A 27,732-nucleotide genomic window follows, 5' to 3' on the forward strand; every position below is an offset into this window, starting at 1 on the left:
ACAACAACAACAAAGATGATCAATCAGACCAGTGAATTCTGCCTCACCAGCTCCAAGATGAATGTTTCTTTCTGTCCTCCTCATCTTGCACCCATTCTCGACTGCTCCATCTGCCCAACTTTCCCTCTCACCACAACTCTTTCTTCCCCTCTACCTTCACATCCTCATCATCACTGCTCACTTCTCACGCAACCATGTCATCAGAATCGTCACTAGCTTCATCCTCAAAAGTGCCGCCCGGTGCGCCCACTGAGCCCAAGTCGTTTCGTCTCTCAGGAATGGCCTCCCGTTCACGACTCCATCCCAACCCAAATCGCTGGGCTCGCGTGCCTTCCCCTTCAGTGCCCCGTCACAGCAGCAGCCCCCTCGTGCACAGTCCTTTGCAGCAGTCGTTCCCTGCTTATCCAGACCCATCAAAGTCAGCTCCTAATTCTCCAGGAAGTGCAACCATGCAGCAAACGCCTTCTCGTCGGTCACGGCCTACCGAGCAAGGTGTTCGCCCACGAGGAGAGTCACGTTCGTCATCTGTCCCCATAGTTGTGCGGATTGAGCAAGATTCAGAGACTGAAGGTGAAGGTGAAGGCACATGTCAGCGCTCAATGCACATCCGCACCCGACCTAGCTCACGGGCTAGTTCATCCTTGCCCTCACCAGGAGACAGCCAGGATAGTCACAACCGTCGCTCTGTGAAACATCTTACTTGTTTCTGGTGGTGGGAAAAAGGGAGTTGCAAATACTCTGAAGACGATTGCTGTGAGTTGATGGCTCCAGGCTGAAAGGCGTTCAGGGGCATTCCAATGCGGTTTTCCAGTACTAATATTGAATTAGTATACGCACATCATGATACGGGCCATTACACGGCTGCACCTCGCCAAGTGATTCCAGGGGAACCGGCCAAAGCAGGCAGATCTCTGGAACGCGCATTGAACAAGCTTGCTTTTTCAAATCGGTCATCCGCCTCGGTGTCGTCTCTTGCTGGCGTGAACACTCACAATGCCGAATGCGAGAGTACCGGCAATGGCAGCAATGCAGTCTCCAGACCTGTCACTCCGCTCATAAACCACAGCCGGCCTAGCACCCCTTCTCCTCGCATGAGCATGGACCTTGGTCACGCTACTCACCTCCAAGCGGATAATGAGTTCCTCCGCGGTCTCGTCCAGCAAACGCAACGAGAGAAGCACACTTTGATGGACACAATCGAGGCTCTCCAAGCGGAAAAATCTCAGTTGAATGCGCAAATCGAAAACATGAGCCAGGAGCGCCACGCACTTCTTACAGAACGGGACATCTTGCACGCTACAATTAAGAAGCTGCAATTTCCTACTGGAATCAACCCCTATATTCAGGGTCATAGCCACATTGTACCAATGAGATCCCCGAGTGCCACCACTTTTCCAAGTAACAATCCCTGGGGTGCGATTGGAAGTGGGAGTCGAGGAGCTAGCACCAGCCCAAACGGCACACCTGTCGACAGCCCTGCCATGCAACCGCGCAGCTTCAGTTTCGCCGCCCCAGCAGCTGTCGGTCCTGTGGGCAGCATCCCTGCTCATCTCGCCTACAACACTGCGCGGATGGGTATGAAAAGCTCATCTGACACAACCTTGGACACCGCTGTGCCAACCCATGGATCCGTCAACGGTAATGGTGTCGAGCGTGGAAATATAAAGGCAGATGCACAGCTCGCCGAGAACCTTGTCTCAAACAACATGGAAGGGGAGAGGCTGAAGGATCTGTTGAGCAGCCTGGGACCGAGTTTTTAAGACCGTCATTCCCTACAAAGCTGAGAATTGCGACACGACATTATCTGCGTGACCGAAAAAAGATCCACAGAAAGATCATCGTCGCCTCTGGTCAACTTACGCGAGGCTTCGCAGTCGCCGAAGGCTCAACAACTTACACACCAATAAGACCTGGATACGTCTGACATAATATGTCCCCGAACGACAGTGTATGTGAGAAAATAACGAGATACCTGGACCAACAGCATGTGCAATACAACGCGAAAAGTGGTCTTATCAGGCTTTGCCCCTAATTTCTAATATGTCCCGAGTGTTCACCAGAAAACCACAAATATCCCAAACAAAGAGGAAAAGCAGGAAAGAGGCCCAATACTGTCTAAGTGAAATGTCACATCAGACTTGAAAGCTGTGGAGCGACTGGACGAGCTTGCTGGATGAGGGCGAGGCAGGCAGGCAGATATTGGGATCGATCAGGGGCCTAGACATGAGGATGGAAAAACAGTTGAGCTTTGATGAATCGGGGCTGGATAATGAACCGGACAGTGGTGTTTCTTCCCTCTCAGTCCTGATACTTGCTAAAGGTGGACCAGTCCTGTGCTGAATGGGACAATATTCACACGCTACACCATGCTGAATAGGAAATCCTATACAGTAGCAATGAGCTTGGATAGATAGAAGAACCTCCCCCCCTTCCCACTTGTCATTGGTGTCAAGTTTCTTAGTTGTCTCCCCTTTGCTGAATTCTTCATGAAAAAGCAATCTTCTTTTGCGCGCATTGACGTCTGAGGTACTCGGTATTTTCCTCTTTGAGTTTCCAGGCCGGGGACAACGGTTCGAACGATACTCAAACGCGCTGGAGGCATGTAGACCTCACTACACGGCACCAAAAGATCAGAAGGTGCTCTGCGCCAACCGACTGGCGGCGTTCCTAGCATCGACACGATCCTCGTCTTCGTCTTCCTTGACCCTCTCCAGACTGGCTCCGGTCGCACTTCTCGGTCGCCCCCCTTGAGCCACTCCTGCACCGTTCGTCCCATTTTCACTCTCTTCTGGAAGAGGAACACCCAGCGCGCCAGGGCCAAAGCTTCCAGACATGCTTCTAGAAAGAGCATCCCTGCTCCGCGGGACACCGGACCACGCGTCGCCTTTCGCACCCTGACTGCTGGCCATGCTAATCCGCCTTACGGTGGGATGGTTCTCCCGCCCCAATCTGCTCAGACCGCCAGACGCATCAATTGCCCGGATATCCGGCCTAACACTTTCGAGAGTTGCAAGCGTGCGGCGCTCTGCTTCGATTTGACGCAAGACGTACTCACGAAGGGAGAGCATGAATTCGGCGGACGTGCGACTGAACCAGCGTCTTTTCTCGAGCAGTAAATTTGCCGTCACGCGTTGGGTTTTGGAGCGAAGGTAGTTTTCTTGAGAGATTGCTTCGTCGAGCGCCGAGATCGCTTCATCAACTTTATCTCTGCGAACGCTGGAAGAGCTTTTGAGGCGTTGGACCGCGTTTTCCTTACTCCGACGGGATGCCTCTGTCTGGAGGAGCTCCCGGAGCAGGATATGTCGATTCGTCAAAGTTTCCTTGACGATGAAAGCGTCAGAGGAGTGATACGCAAGTGCATCCCCTAATGTCGTGGCTTCAGCAGTTCCTTGCGCCGCGTGGTAATCCCCGCATGTTTGAATAATGCGACCGAGTTTGCGGTATGCTGTCGCCAGACCTGGGTGTATCTCTTGAACACTCATTTGCCCAAGTTTTTCTCCAAGGGACGATTCTGCGAGGCCAAGTGCTGTGAAAATGTCAGCAAACGGAGACCTGAAAGCGTTCCACCCACAACTCACCGCGTCTGGCCTTAACAACCTTCTCAAGTCTTTGGCTTGTGTCCAGCGAACTGAGATAGAAGGCCTTGACAATAGGCCTCGCATCGTGCAGCTCAGGCGTATCATCAGGCGGTGGTGCGAACTGTTTTAAGACTTTCCGCCTTACACCAGTCGCTGGTTGTTTCATTCTCACCACAGGGGAGTACCCAAAATCACTCTCCACAAAAAATACCATCTCCTCATCACGCATGAGGACATCGTTGCCACATACAGCATTCAACCATCTTTGTATTGCCGCCTTGACCCTGGCTTCATCTTCGTCAGTGCCTACTCCGGCCGAAGTTTGAGCGGGAGGCACGGCAGGAACAAGGGCCTCTGGGTTCGAAGATATAAGATGGTCCGCAAGTTTGACGAATTCCGAGTGTGTTCGACGGACATCTCGGAATTGAGTGGTACGAAATTTGGGGAGGTTAGTCTTTCAGAACTGTTAGCTTGCACCCTCTCCATAGACAACCGCAACGTACATAAACATCAAATCTGATAACGGGATCTTTGCGTCCCGTTCGCTCCAGCGCAGTCACTTTGGCTTGCAGTTTATATTGTGGTACCGGCCTGCTCTGCCTTGCGCTATGATATCTTGCTGCGCCCGGTCGTTGCTGCGGCTGACCAGCATACTGTTGCCCAACCGCTGCTCCTTGGAGATCTTGGGGATGTATTGCGGAAGCCTGTGCATGCGCTGCGGCCTCTTCTGGATTTTGATGCTGGGGAGCAGCGACCCGATCTCCGGAGGCCCCGCCATCTCCAGGGGCAGACACATTAGATTGATTCGGAGGAGGTAGGTAAGGGCTATCAGGAATGCTGTCTCGGGATTGATTGTAGGAATGCCCTCGGATCGGTTGTGGTGACTCTGGAGAATCTGGTGGGGGTTGGGCAAACCCTCTAGAGGCACGGGGAGAAGAAGAACCCCAGGGTGAGGCGCCGTGAAGAGCGTCAGCCTCACTAGCAGCAGCTGAGTAGTCCATAGTTGCGAGTGTGGCAGCAGAGAACTGCTCACGTTGTAGTGCAGACAATCAAGCGGGCATTCGGCAGTTGTACGGAACCAAGACTGAGCTTTCCAAAAAGGTGTGTTCAGAGGTGGTGAGGAACAAGTCGCGTAAAGTCCTGTAGAGTTTGTAGAGCAGGAGTGAGGTCAAGCTGCTTGATCGGTGGTATGGTTGGTCTATCACTTGTGGTCCCTGTTCATTGTCTACAAGTCGGAGCAAAGAGTTGCAGCGGGAAAACTGCGCCTGCCCACCAGCCTAATATGGTTAGTGGATGCTGCTGCTTTATGAGGGACAGGATTTCTACATTTTCTCGAGCCTCGTCAGTTTTGAGGACTTGAAGCATCTAGCTCAAGTCACTCATTCGGGTCCTGCTTTCGTATCCTTCTCAGCGCTTGTGGCCTTGAAATTTCTGGTGTATAATCTCATGTTGATGTGGTTGGCTAGGACCATTTCCACTTCTGATAGGGGATGAAAGTCCATGCGCAATTCATTCGGCACTCCCCTCTAATTGATTTTTATCGGTTTCGCTCTGCTTTTTCGTTTATTCGGACTCAGTCAAGAAATATTCGGTCATCATGTCCGCGCGCAGCACCTGCAGCATCAACACTACAGAAGCCAAGGCCTTCGAGGACAAGAAATATTGGCATCATTGCCCATATCGATGCGGGCAAAACGACCACAACGGAGCGCATGCTCTATTACAGCGGCCATACTCGTAGGATAGGTGATGTCGACGAGGGTTCTACCGTCACCGACTTTCTTCCTGCTGAGCGGGCTCGTGGGATCACCATTCAATCTGCGGCCATCACCTTCGAGTGGCCACCGGCGCATGCTGCACCACCTCCGACCTCGACCGATGACATTGAAGTTCAGCCTCGTGCACGTTTCCCGCACACCATTAATCTAATCGACACGCCGGGGCATGCTGACTTCACTTTCGAGGTCCGCCGATCGTTGCGCATCTTGGATGGTGCTGTTTGTATTCTGGATGGTGTCGCTGGGGTTGAAGCCCAGACTGAACAAGTATGGGCCCAAGCTGGCGAATGGAACATCCCACGAATAGCGTACATCAACAAGCTAGATCGTGACGGCGCGGCTTTTGGAAGAACCGTTCGTGAAATCGGCTCTCGCTTGGGCGGTTGGCCCGCGCTTTGTCAAATCCCATGGTTCGAGGGTGGAAAGGGCCGTTTTACTGGCGTGGGAGATGTTATCAACTTGGAAGGATTATTGTACGAGTGTGGCGGAGATGGCAAAGCGATAGAACGCTATCCCTTTAAGCGGTTGGAGCAAGAGCATCCTGAGTTTGCACAGGAATTGCGAAGAGCTAGGACGGCGCTGGTTGAACTACTCAGTGAGCATGACGATCAGCTTGTCGAAGCCTTTTTCGACGCCGAAGAGGACCACCTCAAAGTGAGTCCTGCTCAGATTTGGGAGAGCCTGCGAAGGTGTCTCCTCACACCGCATTGCACCGTTATCCCAGTCTTTGCTGGCGCCAGCTTTCGTAATATTGGCGTACAGCCTCTCTTGGACGCTGTCAACAATCTCATGCCATCTCCGGAAGAGCGGCCAGATCCTGAGGTTGGTCTTGGGTCGATCTCTGGAGGGCTTTCGCAGCTGATCAGAGGGGATTTGTCACTTGAGAAACCAGCGTCAAAGTCCAAGAAGAAAGGTCCTGAGTTGGTACCCGCGGCGATCGGCAAGGCTTTGCAGGGTTGTGCGTTAGCATTCAAAGTGGTCAATGACCCACGGAAAGGTATGCTTGTCTACATCCGCGTCTATTCGGGAGTGATAGAACGAAATGCCCTCCTTTTCAACACCAATCTTCAGAATTCGGAGCGGGCGACAACTTTACTGCGGATGTATGCTTCGGAATCGGTGCCTGTTCAGTCACTCCGAGCTGGCGAAATTGGTGTCATTGCAGGTTCGAAGTTTGCTCGTACCGGAGACACCCTCATCTCCTATGCTGGAAACAAAGCCACACCACCCGAACCACTGCAAAGGCTACAACTGCGGCCTATCAAAGTGCCGCCACCTGTATTTTTCGCGGCCATTGAACCAAATAGCTTGCGGGAAGAGAAAGATATGCACGAGAAGCTTGCGCTGCTGTTGCGAGAAGACCCCAGCCTCCAGGTGCTGCAGGATGAAGATACAGGCCAGACGCAAATCAGTGGTATGGGCGAATTACATCTTGAGATCGCTCAAGATAGACTTGTCAACGATCTAAAAGCAAAAGCACGCATGGGCAAGATTGCAATTGGTTATCGTGAAACACTACCACAACCTTCAAATATCATCACAAAGGTGTTGGAGGGCGAACGTGCGGCATCAAAAGGCAAAGCAGGGTGTACGGCCCTCGTGGAACCTCTGGAAGGCGAATCTGCAGATGATGTTGATGAGTCTGAGGAGAAATTCATCCATGAAGAAGACGGAAACCTGGTCATCATCGAGACACCAACTTTAGACCAACGAGGAAGACCACTCGCCGGTGACTCAGGGGGCTTGCCACCACACCTCCTGCTTCCCGAAATCCGAACTGCGTGCCTCAACGGCGCTTTAGCAGCTTTGAGCCGTGGCCCCTCCTGGGGCTATCCAATGCGTAATACAAAGGTCACCTTGACCCTTCGCCCAGAGGAGCACATCTTTAGCACGGAAACGACATATGGATCCCTGACGGCTGCTGCTCGCCTGGCCACGATCGCGGCATTCAAAGACGCCACCAAGAGCAGCCCGTGTTCTCTGATGGAACCTGTGATGAACGTCGATATCAACGTGGATGAAGCAAGCTTGGGGAATGTCATCCAGGACATCTCTTCTGGTCGGGGAGGCCACATTGTCTCCCTTGGTGACCATGAAGAGGAGCACGCTCAGACAGGCTTAGATTCCAAACGTATCGACGTCCGGAAGATTTATGCACCCAAGGATCCCTTTGAGTCCGGCTCATCGTTGGCTGGAGAGGAACACCAGAGGGTCAATTTCCAGAGGACTGTAAAGGCAAAGGTACCTCTGAAAGAGATGGTCGGTTACCTCAAACATCTCCGCAGCATGACTGGAGGTAGAGGAACGTTTGTGATGAGTGTCGATCGATTCGAGAAGATCACGGGTCCTCGAGAAAGAGCACTTATTGCAGAGCTTCACGGCGGATTGTGACTGACGTATATAGAATGTACATGTATTGTATTGTATCTATTAGACTGTAAGAATGTCAGCCGCCGGCGCGGACAACTCAAAGGTTTATTGCCAAATCGGGGGTTCTGACTGGCTCACCACTCTTTGACTGAACCAACAACAGTCTCTACTCGAACTACATACAATCTAGACCACGTGCAGCAACACCGGAGGACCTACACACCAACTTATATCTATACACGCCATAATTTTCGAGGAGATTTTGATTTCGAGCATGTATTTCCGCCCAGGCTGACCCTGAGGAGATCCGAGAAAGTGAGGCACACGAACAACTTTGCAACCCCCCCTCCCCACCACGCCCAAACAATCAACAAGGACACGAACACAAAGATGGCGGCAAAGGCCATGTGGGAGGTCGATCCGGAGACTAGGAGCAAGGTTCGCCTTTCCTGGCACAACGTCTCGTCTTTGGGCCCGAGTTCCTGACTATTGTATCTTTTGCAGCTTGCAGCGTTGGGCAAAAAGGAGGGCGCCGGCAACGACAAGTGTTGTGACTGCGGCGCCCCTTCACCGCAATGGGTGAGTTTTGGGAGTCCTCCAAGCAAAAGACTGGCCTTTTTTCCAATTTGTCGTGTATCTCTTCTATTCTAATCGGCTGCACAGGCGTCCCCCAAGTTCTCTACCTTCATCTGCCTCCAATGCGCCGGCGTGCACCGTGGACTCGGAGTCCACGTCTCCTTTGTGCGATCCATATCCATGGACGCATTTAAACAGGCCGAGATCCTCCGGATGCAATACGGCGGCAACAAGGCCTGGCAAGACTTCTATAATAGGAATAGCCCCTCACTCCCATTTGAGGAGGCCACGATAAAAGAACGATATGACTGCGAGGTCGGCGAGGAGTGGAAGGAAAGACTGTCTTGTCAAGTGGAGGAAAGAGAGTTTGATAAAGCCGCCTTCCAAAGAGAAAGACAGGCGATACTACAGAAGCAGGCAAGCCGTTCAGTTACGCCGGCTGGAGGTGTAAGGAACAGCAGTACCGCCGTATCAAGCAACAGCCGTCCGGGCAGTCGGACTGCGTCCCCAGCACCCTCCAAAGGAGGACGCATAACAGGCGATCAAAAGGCCCAAAATGAGGCCTACTTTGCGCGCATGGGCGAGGCAAATGCCAGCAGACCGGACTCCTTACCACCCAGCCAGGGCGGAAAGTACGGCGGCTTCGGCAGCGCGCCGCCAGAACCCTCGCAGCAGCAGGGTTCAGGCGGGATCCCCTCCACCGACGACTTCTCTAAGGACCCTGTGGCGGCCATAACGAAGAGTTTTGGCTGGCTTGGAGGGATGGTCAGCAAACAGGCTAAGCTGGTGAATGATTCCTACATTCAACCAACGGCCCGAAATGTCGGTTTCAATTCCCAACCCCGACTTGGTCCCCATTTTCCCCTAGCTAGATGAGGAGCGAACTATCTTACTGACATGCTGTGATCTAGATCGCCTCCTCAGACTTCGCCACCCAAGCTCAAAAGGCAGCCGCGGCCGCGGGACAGGGCATCCAGACCGGTGCACGCGGCGCCGCCGAATCGTTCAACAAATTCGTCGAAGGCCAGGACGAGAAGGCCGCGGCCGCGGCGTCATCGAAGCGGGCAGAGCCGGAACGGAAAGACTTCTGGGACAGTTTCGGCCAGGGCGGAGGCGGGGGGAACAGCAGCATCGGGACGAGTGCGATGAGGAAGACGACCTCGGGGTCGGCCACGGCCGCGAACCCGCCGCGGAAGGGTAAGGAAGACGGCTGGGGCGACGACTGGTAGAAACGCTTCCACCCAACCAGAAACATGTAGGGCGACGCCGATCTTGAACGACGGGTACATCGCCCGTGACTATACACCTAGGAAATGCAGGGCTCAGAAGCAGGAAAAGAGTAGAAAAGGGGTTCGAACCTGACATTTTGGAAACCCACGATTCATCATCCCCCGAGGAATTGCTGCAAAGATGAGATTTTGGAGGCAGTCGGAACCCTTTTGCATACCTCGACGACTGAGAAATAGACAGCACGGCCTTCCTCGCCGAGTCTATCGACCGGTGACTCTTCTGAGAGAAGAGACATCAGACAAGTATACATGGCGTCGTCAGGAAACTAGACATTCCTCTTGAGGCTCTTTGTCAATTCAGGCTGAGGTTATACCAACTTTGGCCATTAGTGACTGCTTTCCGCTGTATGGTAATTCTCGCATCGACTAGCATTTCCTTCATTTTCGACATAGACTACATTCCCGCCAGATTCTATCCTCTTGATCCTACAAGAACAGGCCATGATTTGTGTCCGCTTCCATCAGCCAGGAGAGGGTGTACCACCTCCGGAAGCGCACGAGACACTTTCTGTTCTGGCAAAAGCGTGTCACCTTCCACCTCCCCTCCACGAGTCCATGCCTCTACCTCGATATCCTCCTCCCCTTCCTCTTCCACCTCCTCGTGCTCCATCCAACCTAGCCTGGCCCTTGCGCCCGAATCCAAACTCGGGTCCTTTGTCAACCCACTCTTCTCCGTCCCTGTCCCGCTCAAAAGAGTACCGCTTCATGCCCTCATCACCACTTCGTCCCATCTCCTCCCAACCGGAGCGTAGGGCGCGGAACATGTCTAAGCGCTCATTCGCCACCGACGAAGGTACCGGTTTATAGTATAGTTTCGGTTTGGTGGAAGTGGACTCAAAGAGTTCGTCGAGCGCTTTGAAGCCCGTGCCATTGTTTGAGGCCGTGTTTTGGCTGCCACCTGGAGGCCCGCGCTGGTGGTCCCGGCTTTGATTGCTTCTAGGGATCAAAGTCTCACGGTCCGGATGAACACCTGCGGAGACCGAGTCTGACTGCTGCCTGTCAAACGGGGCGCGGGACCCGCGACTCTGGTCGAAGGGCGGTGGGCGAGGCTTGCTGGTGTCGATCTCCTGGAAAACTGCCTCGATTCCACTTTCGCCTTCCTCGTAAGCTACTTCAAAGCGACGACCATTGCCTCCTCGACCAAAACCACTGCCAGTCTCTTGGTCAATCCATGTTTGCACCTTACTTGGAGGAACATAGTCCACAAAGAGTGGTTCGCGGAGAGGTTCATCCGGAAAGCGTGATCCATGCATCGCAGAACGGACTCGCGAGGCGGCTGCGACGGAGGTGAACGTCACAAATGCATGGGTGCGAATACTGTCGAGATAGAATGTGGTGATTGGATCGGCGTTATCAGAGGAACGCGATTTTGCTATTGATACAATGTGGGCGCGGAGCGAAGGGATATGTAGGGGTCGTTTGAAGTTGCGAATGTAGATGGATGATGTTGCTGGGTGGATGGCGGGTGGGATGTCGCGGTCTTCTGCTGAAGTCGTTGATCTGGGAGGAGAAGCAGACGCTCTTTCATCGTGGGCCCGGGGTTCGCTTGCAGTGGTGCCCTGCTGCTCGGAAAGGGGTTTCGTGGGGAGTTCTCCATCACCAGATGTTTCGACGACAACCTCAGCAGGCTCTCCATCCATAGCCTCTCCCGGGGCATCTTTCCTCTCTCCTATTCCCGCTTCTGTTTGATCAGGGACATCTTCTGCCCTCGACTCCTGTGTATCTTCTGCCAGCCTCGCTCTCTTACGAGCCACATCCTGTGTCGAGGGGACGGGTGTGGCGCTTCTTTTTCTCCGCTTTCTCTCGTCTTCTGCAACATCTTTGGAATTCAGTTGTGAGGAGTTGGTAGTATTGGAGTCTGATAGATTTTCTGTTGCGGGTGGGGTAGCGAGCACAGTAGGTGTCTTCTCTGTAACACTTTGGTCGATTATTTTGGCTTCATCCTTTGCTGGCTCTCCTGCGCCGGTGACTGCGTCATCACTTTGTACAGGAGCCCCAGGCACTTGCTTGATCTCTTCAGTAGTGTCTGCAAGTTTCTCTGGTTCGTCCTTTTTCGCATCCTCATCAGGCTGTGTGGCAACCTCTGGAGTAGGCTGTTCCTCGGGCTTGCTCAGAGCTTTTGCCTGGCTATCCTCTGCCCGGGCTGCTGAAGGAATGTCTGCTCCGGCTTGGTCTCCTCCAGAGGCAGGGTGTTCTTTTCCGCTAACATCCTCGCGCGCTTCATCGTTTTGGGTGTCATTCGCGGCTGGGTCAATAACGTGGCTGGGCGCATCGTTTCCGTTTGCCTGCGGCGGAGGTCGTTCCTCGACACCTTCAGTCTCTTGCTCACCCTCAGCCTCAACTGATTGATTGGCATTCTGCACCTCGTACTCTTCGAGCTTGTCGATGTATTGTTGTTTTAATTTGAGACCTGTCAGAGGGATATCACGCGACTTGCACTCCTCCTTGAGGTCGGCGACCTTCAACTTGGCCCAATCTGTCATGGTTGCAGCAGATGGTTGCGTGCGATTGGTAGAGGAAGGTAAGGGAGCAATCAGGGATAGAAGAGCGACGACCAAAATGCGCCATCTACGGGATTGGATTGAGCCATGTGTCGTTAAAGCAATGGGGATCGTTTGACTTTTGAAATGCGACGCGCCAAATCGCATGACAAGGACGAGTCCAGACAGTCAGGGGAATGACGTAACGCCTCGGCGCAGTCACATGATCTGTGCTTCCCTGGCAGCCTGGCACGTGTCTGGATACTTGTGACTGCGTTGGTGCCTCTGACTCCCCCAACATCTCACCTCAACCTGGTCAATAACCAGTCAGTCCGACAAGGAATGAGGGCTTCTCTTCCTGCTTCTGTACAAGGAGGATGCCATCGGAAGAGCTGGTGATGTAAAGGCTCCAGGTGGGTTTGCGATCCCTCCCCAACTACTTGTGTTTTTCACACATTTGCCACTCAAACCACCAGGGCGGGTCTTTGCCTCACTATTCTGTCGTGGACCTTCTCCTCAAAAGCTCTCCGAATATCGTTCTTTTGAGGACACAACCGAGTCTTTTTCGAGATAGTCAGCCTGAGGACTTTTCCACTCGCGAGGGTCAGCGTTCCAATCGGTATTTTGCCGACCTTGACAGGGGGACCTCTCTCGAGCTCGGAAGCCAGGGGTGACCGCAAAGCACTCAGATATTTACTCCTTGTTTTTGATATCGATCGATTACTCAAGGGTATACGTGGTCCGGATCTTGGGTTCATCCACGTGGGAGTCGCTTCAGTCTCGATACAAAAGCGGACAGACCAATGTGTCTCAACCCCTGAACTAGGGTCAGCCTCGTGGGCCGCTTGAAACCGAAGTCCACACAATGTTTGCCTCAAGTTGACGGCACCAAAAACCGCCGCCTTGGTCGGTGATCCGCGTCCAATTTACCAATAATACCCTCAGCCTTTCGACTTCTTTCTGAAGCGACGAAGCAACTCAATCGAATAACTAAATCATTCCACTTGTCAGCGCTCTGTACCTCGTGCAACGCCAAGTTGGCCGTCCACCGCTTCCTCCCATCTTGGCGGATTTGTATCAAGTTATCCTCGACGCATTCGCCTTCAGAATGTTGACTACATCTCAAGTTGAATCTCCCTCCTAGATCCTGTGGAGTTGGCCTCGGCTAGGGCTAGGGCTAGGACGACCTGCTGGAAAGCATGGCTTCAGCTAAATGGCAATATAAACCAAGGTGAGTCTCCTCAGTTTGATTCCTCTTCCTCATTGTGGTCAAACAATTCTCATTCCACTGTTCCTGCATTATCATCATCAACCGCTGGCCGGTACATTCGTTTCTTCCGCGAGCTAGTCTCTCTTTTCAACGATTCGGACTCGCAGCACGATCTTTACTTGCATTTCAACGTCTGTCCCAACCTTCCTTTCACAATGGTCTTCAAAGCAGTTGCCATTGCTACACTACTTGCCGTGGCGCAGGCCCGTTTTAATCAAGAACAAATTCCGATCCCAGCCATTGCAGCTGTTCAAGGTGGCGCTCCAGGAGTGGCGCAAACCATTGCTGGTGCTGCTATAAGCGATCTACTGGCCGCAACCAATGCCTGTGACAAGCTCAAGCGTGGTGACCAAATCATAGCCGAGCTGGGAACTGGGGCTGACGCCATTGCTGCTGCTATTGGCATCGTTGCTGCGGAGAAGAATTTCAACCCCTTCGTGCAGTCGATTCCTACCATCTGTGATGACCCTACTCTGCCGGCTACAGATGTCCTCCGAGGTATCACGCCTCAGATTGATCCGGCAGTCGTTGGCTCAGATATCGCAAACGCCTTGTCCGCTACGACCCGGGTGACTCCGCTGGACGCTACCGGCAAGAGTGTCGCAGACCTGCTGGCCGAAAATGGCTTCACCAACTTCACTGCACAGTCTGCTACCGGTGCTACCGGTGCTGCTCCAGCTGGATCGTCGAATGCTGCAACCGCTGTCTCCAGCGCCACGGGGGCCGCCGCAACTACAGTAGCCAATGTTTGTGGCGCCGTTGACACATCTGGTCAGTCCACTCTTCGGATCTTGGATAAGAGCAATACTGACATTCCACAGTTGTAGCCTCTACAACCACAGCCGCTGTCGCAACCATGACTGCCGCGCCAGCTACGACAGACAATGCCACCGACACCTCGACCGTGAGCGGAGCTGATTTCGGTCTCTGCGTGCCGACCATGAAATTCGAAGGCGGGCTCGGTGGCCGGCCCGCCACTGAATTTACCTTCTTGCCTATCGACCCGCTCTGTGCTCAGGGTCAGCAGGAGGCGTTGAATCCAAGTATGTTACAATGCTGTTGTCTGTCACGTTGCACAATCACGGAGCGGACTAACCGATTACTCATAGATATCATCACCAACCGAATCTGCGACCAACTCACCAACGTCTGTCAAGCCAATGACGCCGCGAAGACCTTGTGCCGAAGTGTCCAGGCCCAGATCCAGGCGCTAGGAACCAGAGACAAGTCGACCGCAGACACCTGGAACACGAACCTCGGGTTCGCTGGGGCGGTCACGAACCCTGACGGCGGTCCTGCCGAGCCACCCGCGAAGATGAGAGTGGTTCGGTCTTATAGAGACTACTAGCTAAGTCTATCATCCCTGAAAAGGAATGGGTAGCATCGAGGCACTCTGTGGTCCGTGGCTCTTGTCTTTTCTCCCAATAGCTCCAATACGTGTAGACACTGCATGTATGTACATATATATCATTAAGACGTCACAATACAATTGTCTGAAGAAAAATGCTTTGATGCCAGTAGAACGACAGGACGGGAACAGTTGTACTCGTAGACTGCAGTACCTTTATGGAAGATAAGACTGGTCATGTTGTCATTTACTATACTTGGTAGTACTAGGTACCCTTGTTACATGCTTGATCAATCCATTTAGGACTAGTACCTCGTACTTGTAAGTGCAAGTACCCCGTATTCGCGTACATTAAGCGATTCGTTTTTGCTTGCTTGCTTTTTGAGTTGTTCCGGGTTTCCTCGTGAGAGAAAGGCAGATTCGCTGTTTTTCCTTTGTCATGGCGACCGACCCATCGTAGCGTATCACTCATTCATTCCATTCCATTCTGGGTTTGGGTGGGTAAAAATTGGAACTCGACGCCAATTCCACAACGACGGTGAATATCCTTTCCATCAAGTCGATACTGGGCAAAGTCGTGCAGGGTCCCGCATATATCTGACATTTCCTTTCATTGGGCCCTGGTCTCTCCTGTACGCAACGCAAGGCATCGCGACCGGGTGCCGGATTCGAAGCGGGTTGATCAGGACGACCGGGTTTTCTGGATCCATTCGATCGCGTCGAGTAGATACGGCACCTATATCAACCGTAGATTTAGCCTCTCTCCCCTGTGCCTTGGTAACAACATTGAACAGAAGTTGGGGTAGGCAAGTATAAAAACACAAGGCGAAAGCCTTCGTCCAAGACACAGTCAACACGCGACAGGCAGATTATCAAGACTTACGAATTTCCGGGGATCTTCTGTGGCCGGGAAGTGGCCCAGGCCCTTCATGGCCTTGAAGTTCGCGCCGGGGATCTTCTTCGCCGTGGTTTGAGACATTTCGGGTGTTGTCGACCAGTCGTATTCGCCGGTGAGGAAATAGATGGGACACTTCTTGACGTCGATGGAAGCCACGCGGTCACGAGCGTCGAAACCGCCAAAGTAAAAGTCCAAGTCCCCGTGGAAGATCCCGTAGGCTTGACCCGAGTACAGATGCTGGAAGAAGCGATCAGCACGAGGGTAAGTGAGAGGAGTCAGGGGAATAGGGGATCTTTGACTTGTGGTGTCGGGGGTCGCCATACCCAGATGAGCATCTTGTTGACTTTGGGGCTCTGAGGTGCCATCATGCCATAGACTGCAGTGTGTCAGTCATTTCAAAAGCCTGGACATCGTCTCTAACAATTCACTTACTCCAGTCTGGGTTGAACAGTGCTTGGTTGCACACGGGACTCTTGTCATTAAACTGTCGGTCCATGGTCAAGTAGTCGCAGCCCTGGAGAGGAATGGTGCCTCCAGCACCGACTTCTTCTGCCCTTATCGCGACAGCAACACAAACTTGACCCGCCACTAGAACACAAGTAGAGTCAGCAATGTCACTTCTCAAAGTCTCTTACCATCTCAATTGGCATCGTCCGCTTTTGTGACCGCGGAGCTTGGTGGTAAATGATTAGACAGGGATGGGACTTACTGCTGGCACCACAGATGATCGGCTTGTTGAGTTTCAGTGCTTTGACCATTTCCCTGATGGTACCAACATAGGCATCCTCGTTGTTCGTATGATTTCCCGGAATATGGTTGCTACCCGGAAAACTTCTGCCGTGAGCAGGCAAGTCGAAGGCGAACATGGTGCATTTTTCGCGCATGCGCGCATCGTTCATCACACCGTGATATTGCCGACTATCACTTCCAGCCGTGTGTAGAAACACGATTTGCTGAGATCCGTTGCCAGAAGTCTCATAAAAGACCTTTGTGCGGCCCCAGACGGGAGCGTTGATGTAGATATACTTGCCTGTCAGGTGGTCTTCGTCGGTTTCCGGTTGTTCATCTTCCTTCAAAGGTCCATGTTGGCCTTCTCGCAGAAGTTCGAGAAGACGGGTGGCCAGGTGGCAGTACTGAGCGTACTTGACCTGGCTCCCGTCGACACCGACTCCTTCTTGCACGATATTCATGCCCTAGTCAAGTCACTTACTGCGCATGAACCGCTTTGGAAGATCCATTCCTACCTGTAACCCAACAAAGCTGGTATAGGGAGCAACAGGATTGGCATCGAAGAACCTTTCCCATTGCTCGGGCTGTGCTCGAAGAACAAAGTCTGCTTTGGAAGCAGGCCCAGTTGACGTCGTGGTTTTGGCACCAGGCGACACTGTGACGAGAATAGCCTCGTCTCCTCCAAGACTCTGCACACCCATTGTCACAGGTTCAAATATGGCTTTGGTGTCGACAAATGCTTGCCATTGGGGATCCTTGTCCAATGCCTTATTCAGAGAGGATACCGCCTTGGACATTGCCTGAGGCAAGGATGTCCAGGTATGAGTCTGAGACGTCATCAGGAATTAGCATCTAAACCGGTACTGCTAGAGAAACGCAGACTTGGGATGGTGAAATGGGTCTTCAGTGAGACGCACGGTACCGTTCGCGCCGTTGACAGGAGGCATCTTGACCAGATTGTGAGTTGTTGGACTGTCCTGGTTTGTAAAGCAGTAGCAAGTTATCCTGAAGGGTGAATGAGAAACATCTTGCCCGCTGCGACAGCTCCCATTTTAAAATCCAGCAGGCAGCTCTTTCTCCGCATGTGCATCATCGTGTCCCAGTTGGGGAGGCAGGGAGGGCTGCTTCGTAGCTTGAGGAGGGCGAATGGGGCGCAGATTGCCGTACCCTGTGAGACCCTTGGACCACGGCCTCGTCAGCGAACCATCATGTTTCCGAGATAGACCGACAGACCCTGTCCCTTGAGATGGAGGAAATGCGTGGAGAATGACTCGAGGCAAGTGGGTGAAGAAGAGCGAAACAACCAAGGATCCCCTGGACGACCCATCTCGGAATGCAGAGGAGCAGAGAGCCCCATGGACAGAGCCAATGAAAGAGCAACGACCCCGCAAGGTAAACAACTTCGAGAGGAGAAAGTTGTGAGGAGAGGTCCGAGAAGGATGACAGATGAGGTAGTCCCTGCGTTCCAGAGAATGGGAGACTGACGGACTTCGATCGCCGGGTTTGGAGACTGCGTGGTGGACCAGAAGGATCAGTATCGATGCCGAAGCCAGATTGGAGAAGAGAGGAGAAAGAATGAAGAGGTGGTGGAGTAAGCGAGCCATGAACCAGGAAACAAACCGCCTTATCTGGCACTGGGCTTCCTTTTGAATATGAAGTTGAGGTTGAGGTTGGTATGTGCCTTTTTGTCTCTTCGCAGTCTATGTGCCCCTCGATATCGATGCTGGACCCAAAACGGCTGCCACTTGGACTGTCTCGCTTGTGGCACCGCAACTGTCTAGTCCCAACTATACAGTGACGAGAGATATATGTACAAATCGAAAAAAGCCAATGACCTCTTTCAAAGCAGTTCGCGAACAAGCAATTGCTCCTCCCATTCGTGGATCGCATAAAAGCTTCAATATTACCCCAACCACGCATAACAGGAATGTTCGCACGCATATCAAGAATCATCAATCAACCGCCTTTCCTGCCACGCTTTCTTCGCCAATTCATACAGCGAGTCGAAGTCGCCGCTGGTCTCACACATGGCTCTGAAATGGCCATCTTCCTTTTGTAGCAGCTCCCAGGGATCCGCATACTCCACTACCTCGCCTTGGTCAAGCACCAATACTCGATCGTAGTCAATGATGGTTTGCAATCGATGGGCGATGGTCAAAATGGTGTTGTTCTGAAGCTCTCGTAGTGTGTCTTGAATCTTCGAATCGGTAGCATAGTCGATCGATGCTGTCGCTTCGTCCATCACCAGCACCTTGGGTGACTTCAACAATGCTCGAGCTAGACACAAAAGTTGTCGCTGACCCTGAGACAGATTCGAGCCTGACTCGGCCACTGGGGACGATAAATCTCGGAAAATATTTTTGTTTTCTTTCCGGTCGATCGCAACTTGGACCAGAGTGGTGTCCGATTTCATGGTACCCTTCGCAGAGAAGGAGATATGACTTGGGGGTGGACTCGAACCCTCTCGAACTGTTGGTGATCGGCTAGAGGCTTCAAGTGGCGTCGTTGCCCCCGATTGCTCCGAGCTGCTATGTGCGCCTGAAATGAGCTGCACTCGCCTCAGTGCGGTAAAGATTTCTTCATCGGTGAAGAGTTCAAATGGGTCCAGGTTGGTCCTTAGCGTGCCGGAAAAGAGGGTGGGATCCTGGGGGACGATCGTGATGGCTTCACGCAAGTCTTGAAGCCCAATAAGGCCGATGTCGACATCGTCGATCAAGATCTTCCCTGCCTCCGCCTCCAAGCCTCTGAACAAAGCCAGAGCGAGTGAACTCTTGCCTGCGCCTGTCCTCCCAACAATACCAACTTTGTGTCCTGCTTCAATCTTGAAAGTCACGTTTTTCAGCACAGGGTCCAGATCCGGGCGGTATCTCGTGCTGTAGCCGATGAACTCGACAACGCCATGGCTGGGCCAATTTGCCGCGGGCTTGGTCTCTGGGATATTCGCGGGTGCTTCTTGGTCGACATTGATATATTCCTGTATTCGTTCCACGGCATTCATGTTCTGTTCATTGGCAGCGTAGAGGCGCACCAACCACAGAACATTCTGGGTGAAGGTAATGGCATAAGAGAGCGCCAGTCCTGCAGCGCCAGGGTCGATGCGGCCAGCATTAAGGACCACAAACATTGCGGAGAAGAAAGAAACCAATGCCCCAGCAATGTCAATCCGAAATGCGAGCCATCTGTTAGTGGCCCACAAATAGATGAACGGGCGGTTGTGTGTGTTGACCTTCAATTGGCTGTCCTCAATGAATCTCGACTCGTCGCCGTAGGCTCGAATGGTGACCACTCCGCTCAGCGTCTCCCCAAAATGTTGGAACAGGGGGCTCCGCTGGACTGCCTCAATTCGTTTCAAGTCGCGTGACGAGCGGATGTAGAGGAGACCGGTCAACACGTACATGATGGTGATGAAGACGCCAGGGATTAAGAAGCCCGGAGTGATGACGGAGATTAGCACCACAATTGTAAGGACAGCGGCAGCGCTGTGAAGCATGCCAATCGCCACAGGAGCAACTTCCTGATCCAGAGCCTGGATGTCTTTGGAGAAACGATTGGTGAGTTGGCCCAGCGGCGTCGAATCGAAGAAGCGGAATTTGGCGCGAAGAATGCTGGTCAACAGTCTTTCATGCAGACACCACGACTGAAAACACCCATCAGCGCACATACACTTTTGAAGGAGCCGGTGGACCAGTGACTCTTGGAAAGGCCAATCCAGCTTCATATAGGAGAACTTACAGCGCGACGAGATCCCCAGAACAGTATGATTTCTCGGGAGACTAAGAGTTTTGTTAGCTGTATGAACATTGAGGGAGCAATAGGACAGGGGACTTACAGCAAATGAAGACGTAGAGAGCTCCGATTACAGCATATATCCCAAGGTAGTACCCATCGTCGACATCATATAACGACTGGACAGCCCAGGATATGCTGTAGGTGGGCGCGGTTTGCGGCATTTGAACATACGAACCTCCAAAATTCGACGTTGCTCCCGTCGACTTTACGTGGTGGAAGGCATTTGCTGCAGCATGTGTCGTATGCGCGCCGTGAACATGGTAGGCGTTGGCCCACTGTCTGATCCACAGATTGGTCGCCACGGAACCCAGTTGTGTTGCTATGAATCCCCACGCAGCGAAGATCCAGTAATACCAAGGGCCCATAGCCTTGAGATACATTTGTACTGTTGACCATTTCACGCTTCCCGTGGCTTTTGCTTCAAGCCGATGATCGATAAATGGTTTCTCGGGCTTATTCGTCTTTGATTTGCTTCTGTTGGTCCCCCTTCCGTTCGGGGTCGCTGTACCGTTTGCGTGGCTTCCAGATAAATGTGATCGTTCCTCTTCCAGGTTGGATGGAGTACGAGATGGCGGTCTGGAATTGGTTCTTGAAACAGGACGTGACTTGAACAGTTCGTCCCCAAGCGCGCCGCTCTCGACAATTTCTTGCGGCGTCCCTTGCGCCACGATTCTACCGTTGTCCAGGACCACTACCCTACTCGCGAGTGGGACCGTGAGTGCCACGTTGTGCGAGACCAAGATACAAGTCCGGTGATCCATCAGGTTGCCGGTGAGAGCTTCTTCGAAGATGTGCTTGGCCGTGTGAGCATCGACGGCACTGAGACAATCATCGAGAAGAATATGCTTTGAATTCGAGTAAATTGCTCGGGCGAGCGATATTCTCTGTTTTTGACCTCCTGATAAAGTGATCCCCTTCTCACCGACAAGTGTCTGATCACCAGCATCAAGTATCTCTAGATCACGTTCCAGAGCACAGATTGAGATGACCTCATTGTAGCGATCTTCATCGTAGGGACTAGCAAAGAGAATGTTTTCTTTGATTGTCGCATTGACCAGCCACGCCTGCTGTGCGCAATATGCCACGCTCTCAGTCAGCCCCGTCACAGGGTCGGGGCGTAGATCTTGTCGTACAGATCCGCCTGGGATGTGGACAGCACCACTGAGTAACTGCATTTCGCCCAGCAGAGCCATCAACAAGGAGGTCTTGCCGGCTCCCGTCGGTCCTGCGATGACGTTCAATTGGCCAATGGAGAATTCAACGTTCATGGCGATGAGTCTGAATGCCTCACTTGCATCTTCATTGGTTGTTCCCCAAGTTAAGGTGGCATTTTCCAGCGCAATGCGAGTTACCGGTAGACTTCTTCGTCTGCTCTGCCGCAATTGCAGATATTTTTCCGTTTCTGCTTCCTCCAGGAAATGTTCAACTCGATCGACAGAAACCTTGGATTCTTGAACGTGAGCCACCATATCGGCAAGCTGATCCAATGGAATGCGGAGTAGAGAGAACATTGACAAGGCTGGGAACGCGACTGACGGCACCAATGGTCGCTTCTCGACTCGAGTATACATGAGGAAAGAGACGAAAGTGATTAGAATCGGGACACCACTCCAGATGGTAGCTGCAGATGCCCACAACACGTATTTGCGCCACAAAGCAGACAGCTCGATATGTCTTTTCTCGTTGACATTGTTCTGGAAGCGCTGTTCCCAGGCGAAATACTTGATGATTCTGATATTTTGGAGAACTTCGTTCGTAACGTGAATTCTGCCATCCGTAGCTGTCATGATTCGTTTCTGGGCCGCTTGAAAGGAATGTGCGATGTAGAGGTTGAGCGGCAGAATAAGAATCATCACGAATATGCCAACGAAAGAGCTGTAGCCAAGAACTTTGTATAGCAGGCTCACAGCCATAATCAATTGCACAGGCACCGCAGCCCAGAGGAAATGTAGATAGGCACAGACTTCAGCGACCTTGAAGGAATCGATGGACATCAAGTTGATAATCGTGCCGTTGTTCGCTTGGGTTCGGATGGTCTTCTTAGTGCTGGCGTCAGATGCATCATCCTGCTGTTTTCGACCCCTTCCGTTACACAGTGACCCGATCTTCGCCCAAAGACCTTCTTTCTTTCGAGGAGTTTCTTCTTCAGGCTTGACATCAGCGGTCGCTGCCGCCTTTCGCCTTAACGTCTTTGAGTAGATTTCGCCAATAATGATAGCACGCAACTGAATGCAGATTTTTCGACCGATCCACAAGCCTTGACCATCGCCGACAGCCTGTACAGCTCCCGTGGCGAAAAGAAGGATGACATACAGCCACGCAGCACTAACGGGAACTGTGTCTGTGTTTTCCAGGTATTCTAGAACGGCTTTCAGAAGGAGAGTTGGAAGAAACATGAAGACGCTGGCCAGCATGCACCATGCGCCTTGAATCAAGATCGGGGCCTTGAAGTGCAGGAGTAGTTGGACGGCCAGCGAATGGGTTTTTCGAATCTGGCGAAACTGGGCTAGTACCGTCTCTGCCTTGTCTTCCAAAGCCAAGTTCCAGACATCAGTGAGCTCCAGAGTCTTCCTGAAGCCTTTCCAGACGATGGGGTCGACCCAAGTAAAGGTTGCCAGAGATAGGACGCTGGCGAGAGGTTCCCGGGACGGTTCAATGCCATCCTCGTACTCCAACAAAACACCTTTGTTTCCTTTTCGAGCTGTGAGTGCAAGCACGACAAGCGTACACGTGATGGCAAAGGATACGATTGTCAAGGTCTGAGAAGGTTGTCCGGGGCGGTGAATAAGAACTGAACGGAAGACCCAAACTTGGCAAAGCCATTGCACGATGTACAGCGTTGAACTGTGATTCCAGAGGCCCTTGAGAGGAGACTGCCACCTTGTTGTCGATGAGACCAGACGTGCCCCAGCGATAACCAGAAGATATGTCCACACAGCGGTCTCTGATGTCCAACTTCTTCTCTTCCGGTGCGATGTGTTCAAAATGCCAACGACGTTTACGGCAAGTTGTGCGGATAAGAGTAGGAATTCAAAAGTGACCATGAAAACTTCTCCGGTAGGTTTGTTCACATCCTTCGTTGAATGACCCCCATGCGAATATGTCTTTTGTAACGTCAGCCTAGCAAGGCTATCATCGTCTTCATCGCTAGACTCGTGCTCCTCCTCGCTAGTATCGACCAGGAGATCTCGAGGCCGGTTGTGAAGTCGAGTCGTCCTTTGCCACAGCGATTGGTGGAGTAGAAGCAAGAGAGATATCGCACATGCCAGCAAAGGAAAGAGAGCCTGGAGATAGCTATTTGAACTCGATCAGCACATAACGCCGGAAAAAACATGCGAGGTCACATACTCGGACTGGAAGCATGGAGACAAGTCGTCGACCCGCCATATCGGGCTGCTGCAATGCGCGAACATTGCCGCAATTGATTTTCCACAGCAGTCACCACTCTTCAATCGATGCGGGGACGGCAAAATTCATCTCGAACTGAACAAGCAGTGAGTGCTAGATGATACTGATAGGGACAGGATTAAGAGCACGTCCAGATGAAAATACGACAAGAGTCAATTCCATAACTGAATCACATGGGCAGAGAAGACCTAAATGGACATGCTCGGTTGTTATTGTCGAAGTGGTCCCTCTTTCCGCGGTCAACACATTTACCAAGCCTCTGACGCCACTTATTACTTGCGGTCAAACTTTCCTACAAGATTGATGTTTAGGCATGGCTGAGCCGGGAAATGAGGATGGAAGGTGAGTGGCTGGAAGGCGCGAGACTTTCCTCGGGCGCTCTCGGGGGCGATCGGGGTACAGGTATCTGTGAGCAGTGGGTAATAGGGACGGCCGAAGCCCAATATGACAGCCTGGTGACCCAGTGTGGTAGCCGACCATCCGGCTGCGGACCTCTTGTTAGTCTGGCACGTCAACGGCTTTATCACCTCATATAATTGCTGGATCTCATCTCACTCACGACTTCGACCGCTTCTTCTGACAATTATTGGAAAGTCGCTCCTTTCCTCTCTGACTGATCCTCGTTCACGAATCTTGTTGCTGTACAGTCTATTGTATTCTTCTGGGAACTTGCCACACCTCTTTCTGGCCGTCAGACCCTGGAGATTCGTTCTCTGAACCGATTGTGAACAATGTATAGTTGTCGGTAACAATCACCTGCGGCGGTTAAACAAACACCATTCAAACCTTTTATTCACCCTGAGGACAATCACTCCGGAGTTATCGCTATTCTACCTCCTCAAACGCTTCCCCCAACCAAGTCTCCTTCTCCCTTCCAACCTCCATCTCTCGGTCTTTGTCTCCCCCACCACACGCGCCACCCTCTGTCGCAACAATTTCGCCCAAGATGTCTCAAGCTGTACTCATGAAGGAATATAAGGCATTAGCCAAGGAGAAATGGGTTCAAATCGAGGTTGGATGTGGCACAAATCTTCCCGTACATTAAGTCTGACCTAGCCAGATCGATGAAGAGAACATCTACCACTGGAATCTGGCCTTGATGGTCATCAACCCTGATTCACTCTACTATGGTGGTTACTTCAAGGCTCAGATGAGCTTCCCCAAAGACTATCCTTACAAGCCACCGGGTAAGCATATCGACCCCGTCAGAGTTCGTTCGAGACTGACTCATTCCAGATTTCCGCTTCTCCAAACCACTGTGGCATCCAAACATTTATGCCGACGGCCGACTATGCATTTCCATTCTTCATGCCCCAGGCGAGGATATCATGTCTGGCGAAAGCGCTGGTGAACGCTGGTCGCCGGCTCAACGTGTTGAATCGGTGCTCATCTCCATTCTTTCTTTGCTCGATGATCCCGAGATATCTTCCCCAGCCAACGTCGACGCCAGCGTCATGTTCAGGGACGATAAGGAAGCATTCGAGGCGAGAGTCAGACAGGACGTTGAAGCCTCAAAGAAGGACATTCCGGAAGGGTTCGTCATGCCTACACACGAAACGACCATGCCAGTCATCGAGAAGATAGACGATGATTTCTGGAACGATAGTGACGCGGAAGACGTGGATTTCGATGATTTCGACGACTTTGATGACGATGCAGCCAACGGCAGCGAATCGGATCAGGAGTTAAACAACGAATCTGAAGACGAGGAAAACTACGAGGACGATGACGATGAGGATGCGAACCATGTTAAAGGCAAGACTCGGGGAGATCAACTCGACTCTGACATGGGAGAACCCAAGGAGTAAAGGACCGTGGCGTCTAGGATATGGGCCGGTGCTAGCACACTTCCAATTTGCCAACAGGAGTTTGCGACGGATTTCCGCTGGCGGTGATCGAGACAAGAAGACTGAGGCTAGGATCTCCGTTCGAGGTTTGAGGGGGATAGTCATTTTCAAAGCCAGTCATTCGAATTCAGCGAAGGCGTCTGGGGTTAGTGTGCATAGGAATCCATCATGAAATAAGGGGGCAGCTCTCTGAGAATTCATAATGCATCTTATGGGAAAGCAACCCGCATGCTACCCCTGCTTAAGTTCTGCTTGCCGTGTGGTAGACAGGTTTCAAGGTTGGGTTCTCTGCAAAACAGAATATTAGTTGTCCTATGCTTGGGCTTCTATGCAGTCGTCGTCGTACAAGAGATCTGATCAGCACCGCTGGCACGATGGCGCGCCTCATTTAGCCAGCCGCAAAATCTCTTGCACACATCTTTGGGGTTGCTCCTGGTTCACCCAGTGCCCGGCTCCATCGACAAGCACAGTTCCTCGATACATAGACTGGTTTACACTCTGACCATTCTCCATAGCCTCCACGGCACCCGGTTCCTGGAAGGTGCCCCAATCCTGTTTGCCGGCCACAAACACGGTCGGGACGGAAATCTTTGCGCCAGACCACGCTTGCATATCCGATGCGATGTCTGGCTGCGTCTGCACGCGGTACCAGTTCAGACCACCTAGGAACGAGGTACGGCCCCATTCCTGGACGTAGATGGCGAGTTCGTCGTCCGGGAGCCAGCGGGCAGCACGCGAGGCAACGACTTGCGGATCTTCCTGGGCCATGTCTCGCGCCACGGCCTGACGCATATTGTCCTCCAGATCCATGATGTAGTACCGTGGCATCTTTTCCAGTTCCGTCGCGGTCCATCCGTCCAGTTTGTGCGGGTCGTTGACGTCCCAGTCCGCAGACTTTAGGTGGAAGTAGCCGCGAAGAAACGTGTGCAAAGGCGGACCCGTGGGGGTGGTCATTTCGTCGTTTGAGGGCGGGGTGCAGTAGTACCATTTGTAATGTTTCCTGGGGCGGGCTAGTTGGGAGAGATCTTTTTCCATGTCGACCGGTGGTGGCGGTGCCGTGGAGGCGGTGCCATAGGATGGAGAGATGGAAAGAGGAGGCTGAGGAGCCCCTTTCGAGGGATGCGACATCATCACCAGGGACTGGAACATGTCCGGTCGGGCGAGGGTACATATGTATGCGGTCATTGCCCCAAAGTCATGCCCTGCGACGCAGGAAACGGAGGTATAACCAAGAGCATGCACCAGCGTGACCGTATCTTTGACGAGGTTCAGGGGACGAAACGAAGACGCCTCAAGTGGTTTGCGGGAGAAAGTCCTCCCATATCCTCGCTGGTCAAAGGCGACGGCATGGTAGCCTTGTGCGGAGAGCAATGGAAGGATTTTGCGCCACGAGTATGCGAGCTCTGGGAACCCGTGAATCAAGAGAATCAGCTTTGGCTTGGGGCCGGAAGGCGGGAGGTTCTCTGGCAGCGATTCGAGGATGTGGAAGACGAGGCTGTGAGGCGAAGTATCGACAAAACGAGATCTGATACCGGCGGGCAATGGAAGTGGTGACAGGGAACTGGGATCAATGGCATCCGCCGGCGATTCTTGATGAGTGTATGCCATGGTCAGGCAAGATCTATGGAGGGACTCTAAAGAGCCAGATTGTTGTAGAGAGATATCAGGAAAAGTCCTACGAGTACTCGATACCAACCGTATACAAATACTCTCGCGATGCGGGGGAAGTGATGCTGACGACGCCCTCCGAACAGTACTAATCGTGTAATGAAGTGCCAGGTTATCGTCTGACGACTCGTCTTCCCACCGCCAGTGACCGAGGCAGGATTCTAGCACGCTGCCAACGGTCTTTCTGTTGACCAATATCCATTCAGCGTTATAACCGGAGTCTTGCCCTTCATATACGAGAGTTGCAAAAGAACGTCTTGTCTATTACCGGCAGACCTCTTGCCCCTTCGGGCACCGGATCTCATTTGTCCAGACGGGGTGACTGCTTACTTTAATACCCCGAGCCTGATACCATGGTGGGCCGAGGGACAATCCAAAGCGTGGCATGATATCCGCCTTCGTGCATACGGCATATAAAGGACAAGTGGCTGGAGGCCGGCAGTGGTTTCAAAAAGGATCTGATCTCTTGTTAGTAATCGATTAGACTCGAAAAGGAATCTAGAGGGATCTGCAGGTTCCGTTGCTGGACGGAGGGTACAATTCAGGGCAAGGTAGCCAAAGGGATGCGGAAGGGAATGCCGAGGGTGATCCATGCACGTGGCTATCCCATTGATTTCCGGATTCTGCACATTTGATGCCTTGAAAGAGTCGTCGGTACGTTTAAGTGATACTTTTCTCAAAGAAGGTGATTGTTTGACACGGAG

At 52.4% G+C, this 27,732-nt stretch overlaps 10 protein-coding genes across 10 annotated transcripts; 5 read left to right on the plus strand and 5 right to left on the minus strand.

The window, feature by feature from the left end:
• Positions 1-797: 797 nt before the first annotated feature.
• AYO20_00934 (hypothetical protein) lies at positions 798-1,760 on the plus strand (the record flags this gene model as incomplete). The annotated part of the gene is made up of 1 exon (XM_022639241.1): positions 798-1,760. One exon carries the CDS (start codon positions 798-800, stop codon positions 1,758-1,760), a length of 963 nt encoding a protein of 320 aa, XP_022504549.1.
• Positions 1,761-2,630: 870 nt separating this feature from the next.
• Positions 2,631-4,579, minus strand: AYO20_00935 (hypothetical protein; the record flags this gene model as incomplete). Its single annotated transcript, XM_022639242.1, has 3 exons — positions 2,631-3,526; positions 3,579-4,032; positions 4,082-4,579. 3 exons carry the CDS (start codon positions 4,577-4,579, stop codon positions 2,631-2,633), a joined length of 1,848 nt encoding a protein of 615 aa, XP_022504550.1.
• Positions 4,580-5,290: 711 nt separating this feature from the next.
• On the plus strand, positions 5,291-7,747 carry AYO20_00936 (hypothetical protein; the record flags this gene model as incomplete). Its single annotated transcript, XM_022639243.1, has 1 exon — positions 5,291-7,747. The coding sequence occupies one exon, from the start codon at positions 5,291-5,293 to the stop codon at positions 7,745-7,747; it is 2,457 nt and encodes an 818-aa protein (XP_022504551.1).
• A 369-nt stretch (positions 7,748-8,116) lies between these two features.
• On the plus strand, positions 8,117-9,531 carry AYO20_00937 (hypothetical protein; the record flags this gene model as incomplete). Its single annotated transcript, XM_022639244.1, has 4 exons — positions 8,117-8,164; positions 8,231-8,305; positions 8,390-9,124; positions 9,214-9,531. 4 exons carry the CDS (start codon positions 8,117-8,119, stop codon positions 9,529-9,531), a joined length of 1,176 nt encoding a protein of 391 aa, XP_022504552.1.
• A 587-nt stretch (positions 9,532-10,118) lies between these two features.
• Positions 10,119-12,074, minus strand: AYO20_00938 (hypothetical protein; the record flags this gene model as incomplete). Its single annotated transcript, XM_022639245.1, has 1 exon — positions 10,119-12,074. The coding sequence occupies one exon, from the start codon at positions 12,072-12,074 to the stop codon at positions 10,119-10,121; it is 1,956 nt and encodes a 651-aa protein (XP_022504553.1).
• A 1,422-nt stretch (positions 12,075-13,496) lies between these two features.
• On the plus strand, positions 13,497-14,689 carry AYO20_00939 (hypothetical protein; the record flags this gene model as incomplete). Its single annotated transcript, XM_022639246.1, has 3 exons — positions 13,497-14,112; positions 14,163-14,384; positions 14,451-14,689. 3 exons carry the CDS (start codon positions 13,497-13,499, stop codon positions 14,687-14,689), a joined length of 1,077 nt encoding a protein of 358 aa, XP_022504554.1.
• Positions 14,690-15,371: 682 nt separating this feature from the next.
• On the minus strand, positions 15,372-17,263 carry AYO20_00940 (hypothetical protein; the record flags this gene model as incomplete). The annotated part of the gene is made up of 7 exons (XM_022639247.1): positions 15,372-15,425; positions 15,573-15,824; positions 15,911-15,963; positions 16,020-16,175; positions 16,297-16,780; positions 16,832-17,143; positions 17,234-17,263. 7 exons carry the CDS (start codon positions 17,261-17,263, stop codon positions 15,372-15,374), a joined length of 1,341 nt encoding a protein of 446 aa, XP_022504555.1.
• Positions 17,264-18,258: 995 nt separating this feature from the next.
• Positions 18,259-23,149, minus strand: AYO20_00941 (hypothetical protein; the record flags this gene model as incomplete). The annotated part of the gene is made up of 3 exons (XM_022639248.1): positions 18,259-19,953; positions 20,049-20,089; positions 20,146-23,149. The coding sequence occupies 3 exons, from the start codon at positions 23,147-23,149 to the stop codon at positions 18,259-18,261; spliced, it is 4,740 nt and encodes a 1,579-aa protein (XP_022504556.1).
• A 1,310-nt stretch (positions 23,150-24,459) lies between these two features.
• Positions 24,460-25,321, plus strand: AYO20_00942 (hypothetical protein; the record flags this gene model as incomplete). Its single annotated transcript, XM_022639249.1, has 3 exons — positions 24,460-24,525; positions 24,574-24,700; positions 24,750-25,321. 3 exons carry the CDS (start codon positions 24,460-24,462, stop codon positions 25,319-25,321), a joined length of 765 nt encoding a protein of 254 aa, XP_022504557.1.
• A 423-nt stretch (positions 25,322-25,744) lies between these two features.
• On the minus strand, positions 25,745-26,968 carry AYO20_00943 (hypothetical protein; the record flags this gene model as incomplete). The annotated part of the gene is made up of 1 exon (XM_022639250.1): positions 25,745-26,968. The coding sequence occupies one exon, from the start codon at positions 26,966-26,968 to the stop codon at positions 25,745-25,747; it is 1,224 nt and encodes a 407-aa protein (XP_022504558.1).
• Between the last annotated feature and the right edge of the window lie 764 nt (positions 26,969-27,732).

This window comes from Fonsecaea nubica (genome assembly GCF_001646965.1).
Source record: "Fonsecaea nubica strain CBS 269.64 chromosome Unknown Scaff4, whole genome shotgun sequence".
Lineage (NCBI taxonomy): Eukaryota > Fungi > Ascomycota > Eurotiomycetes > Chaetothyriales > Herpotrichiellaceae > Fonsecaea > Fonsecaea nubica.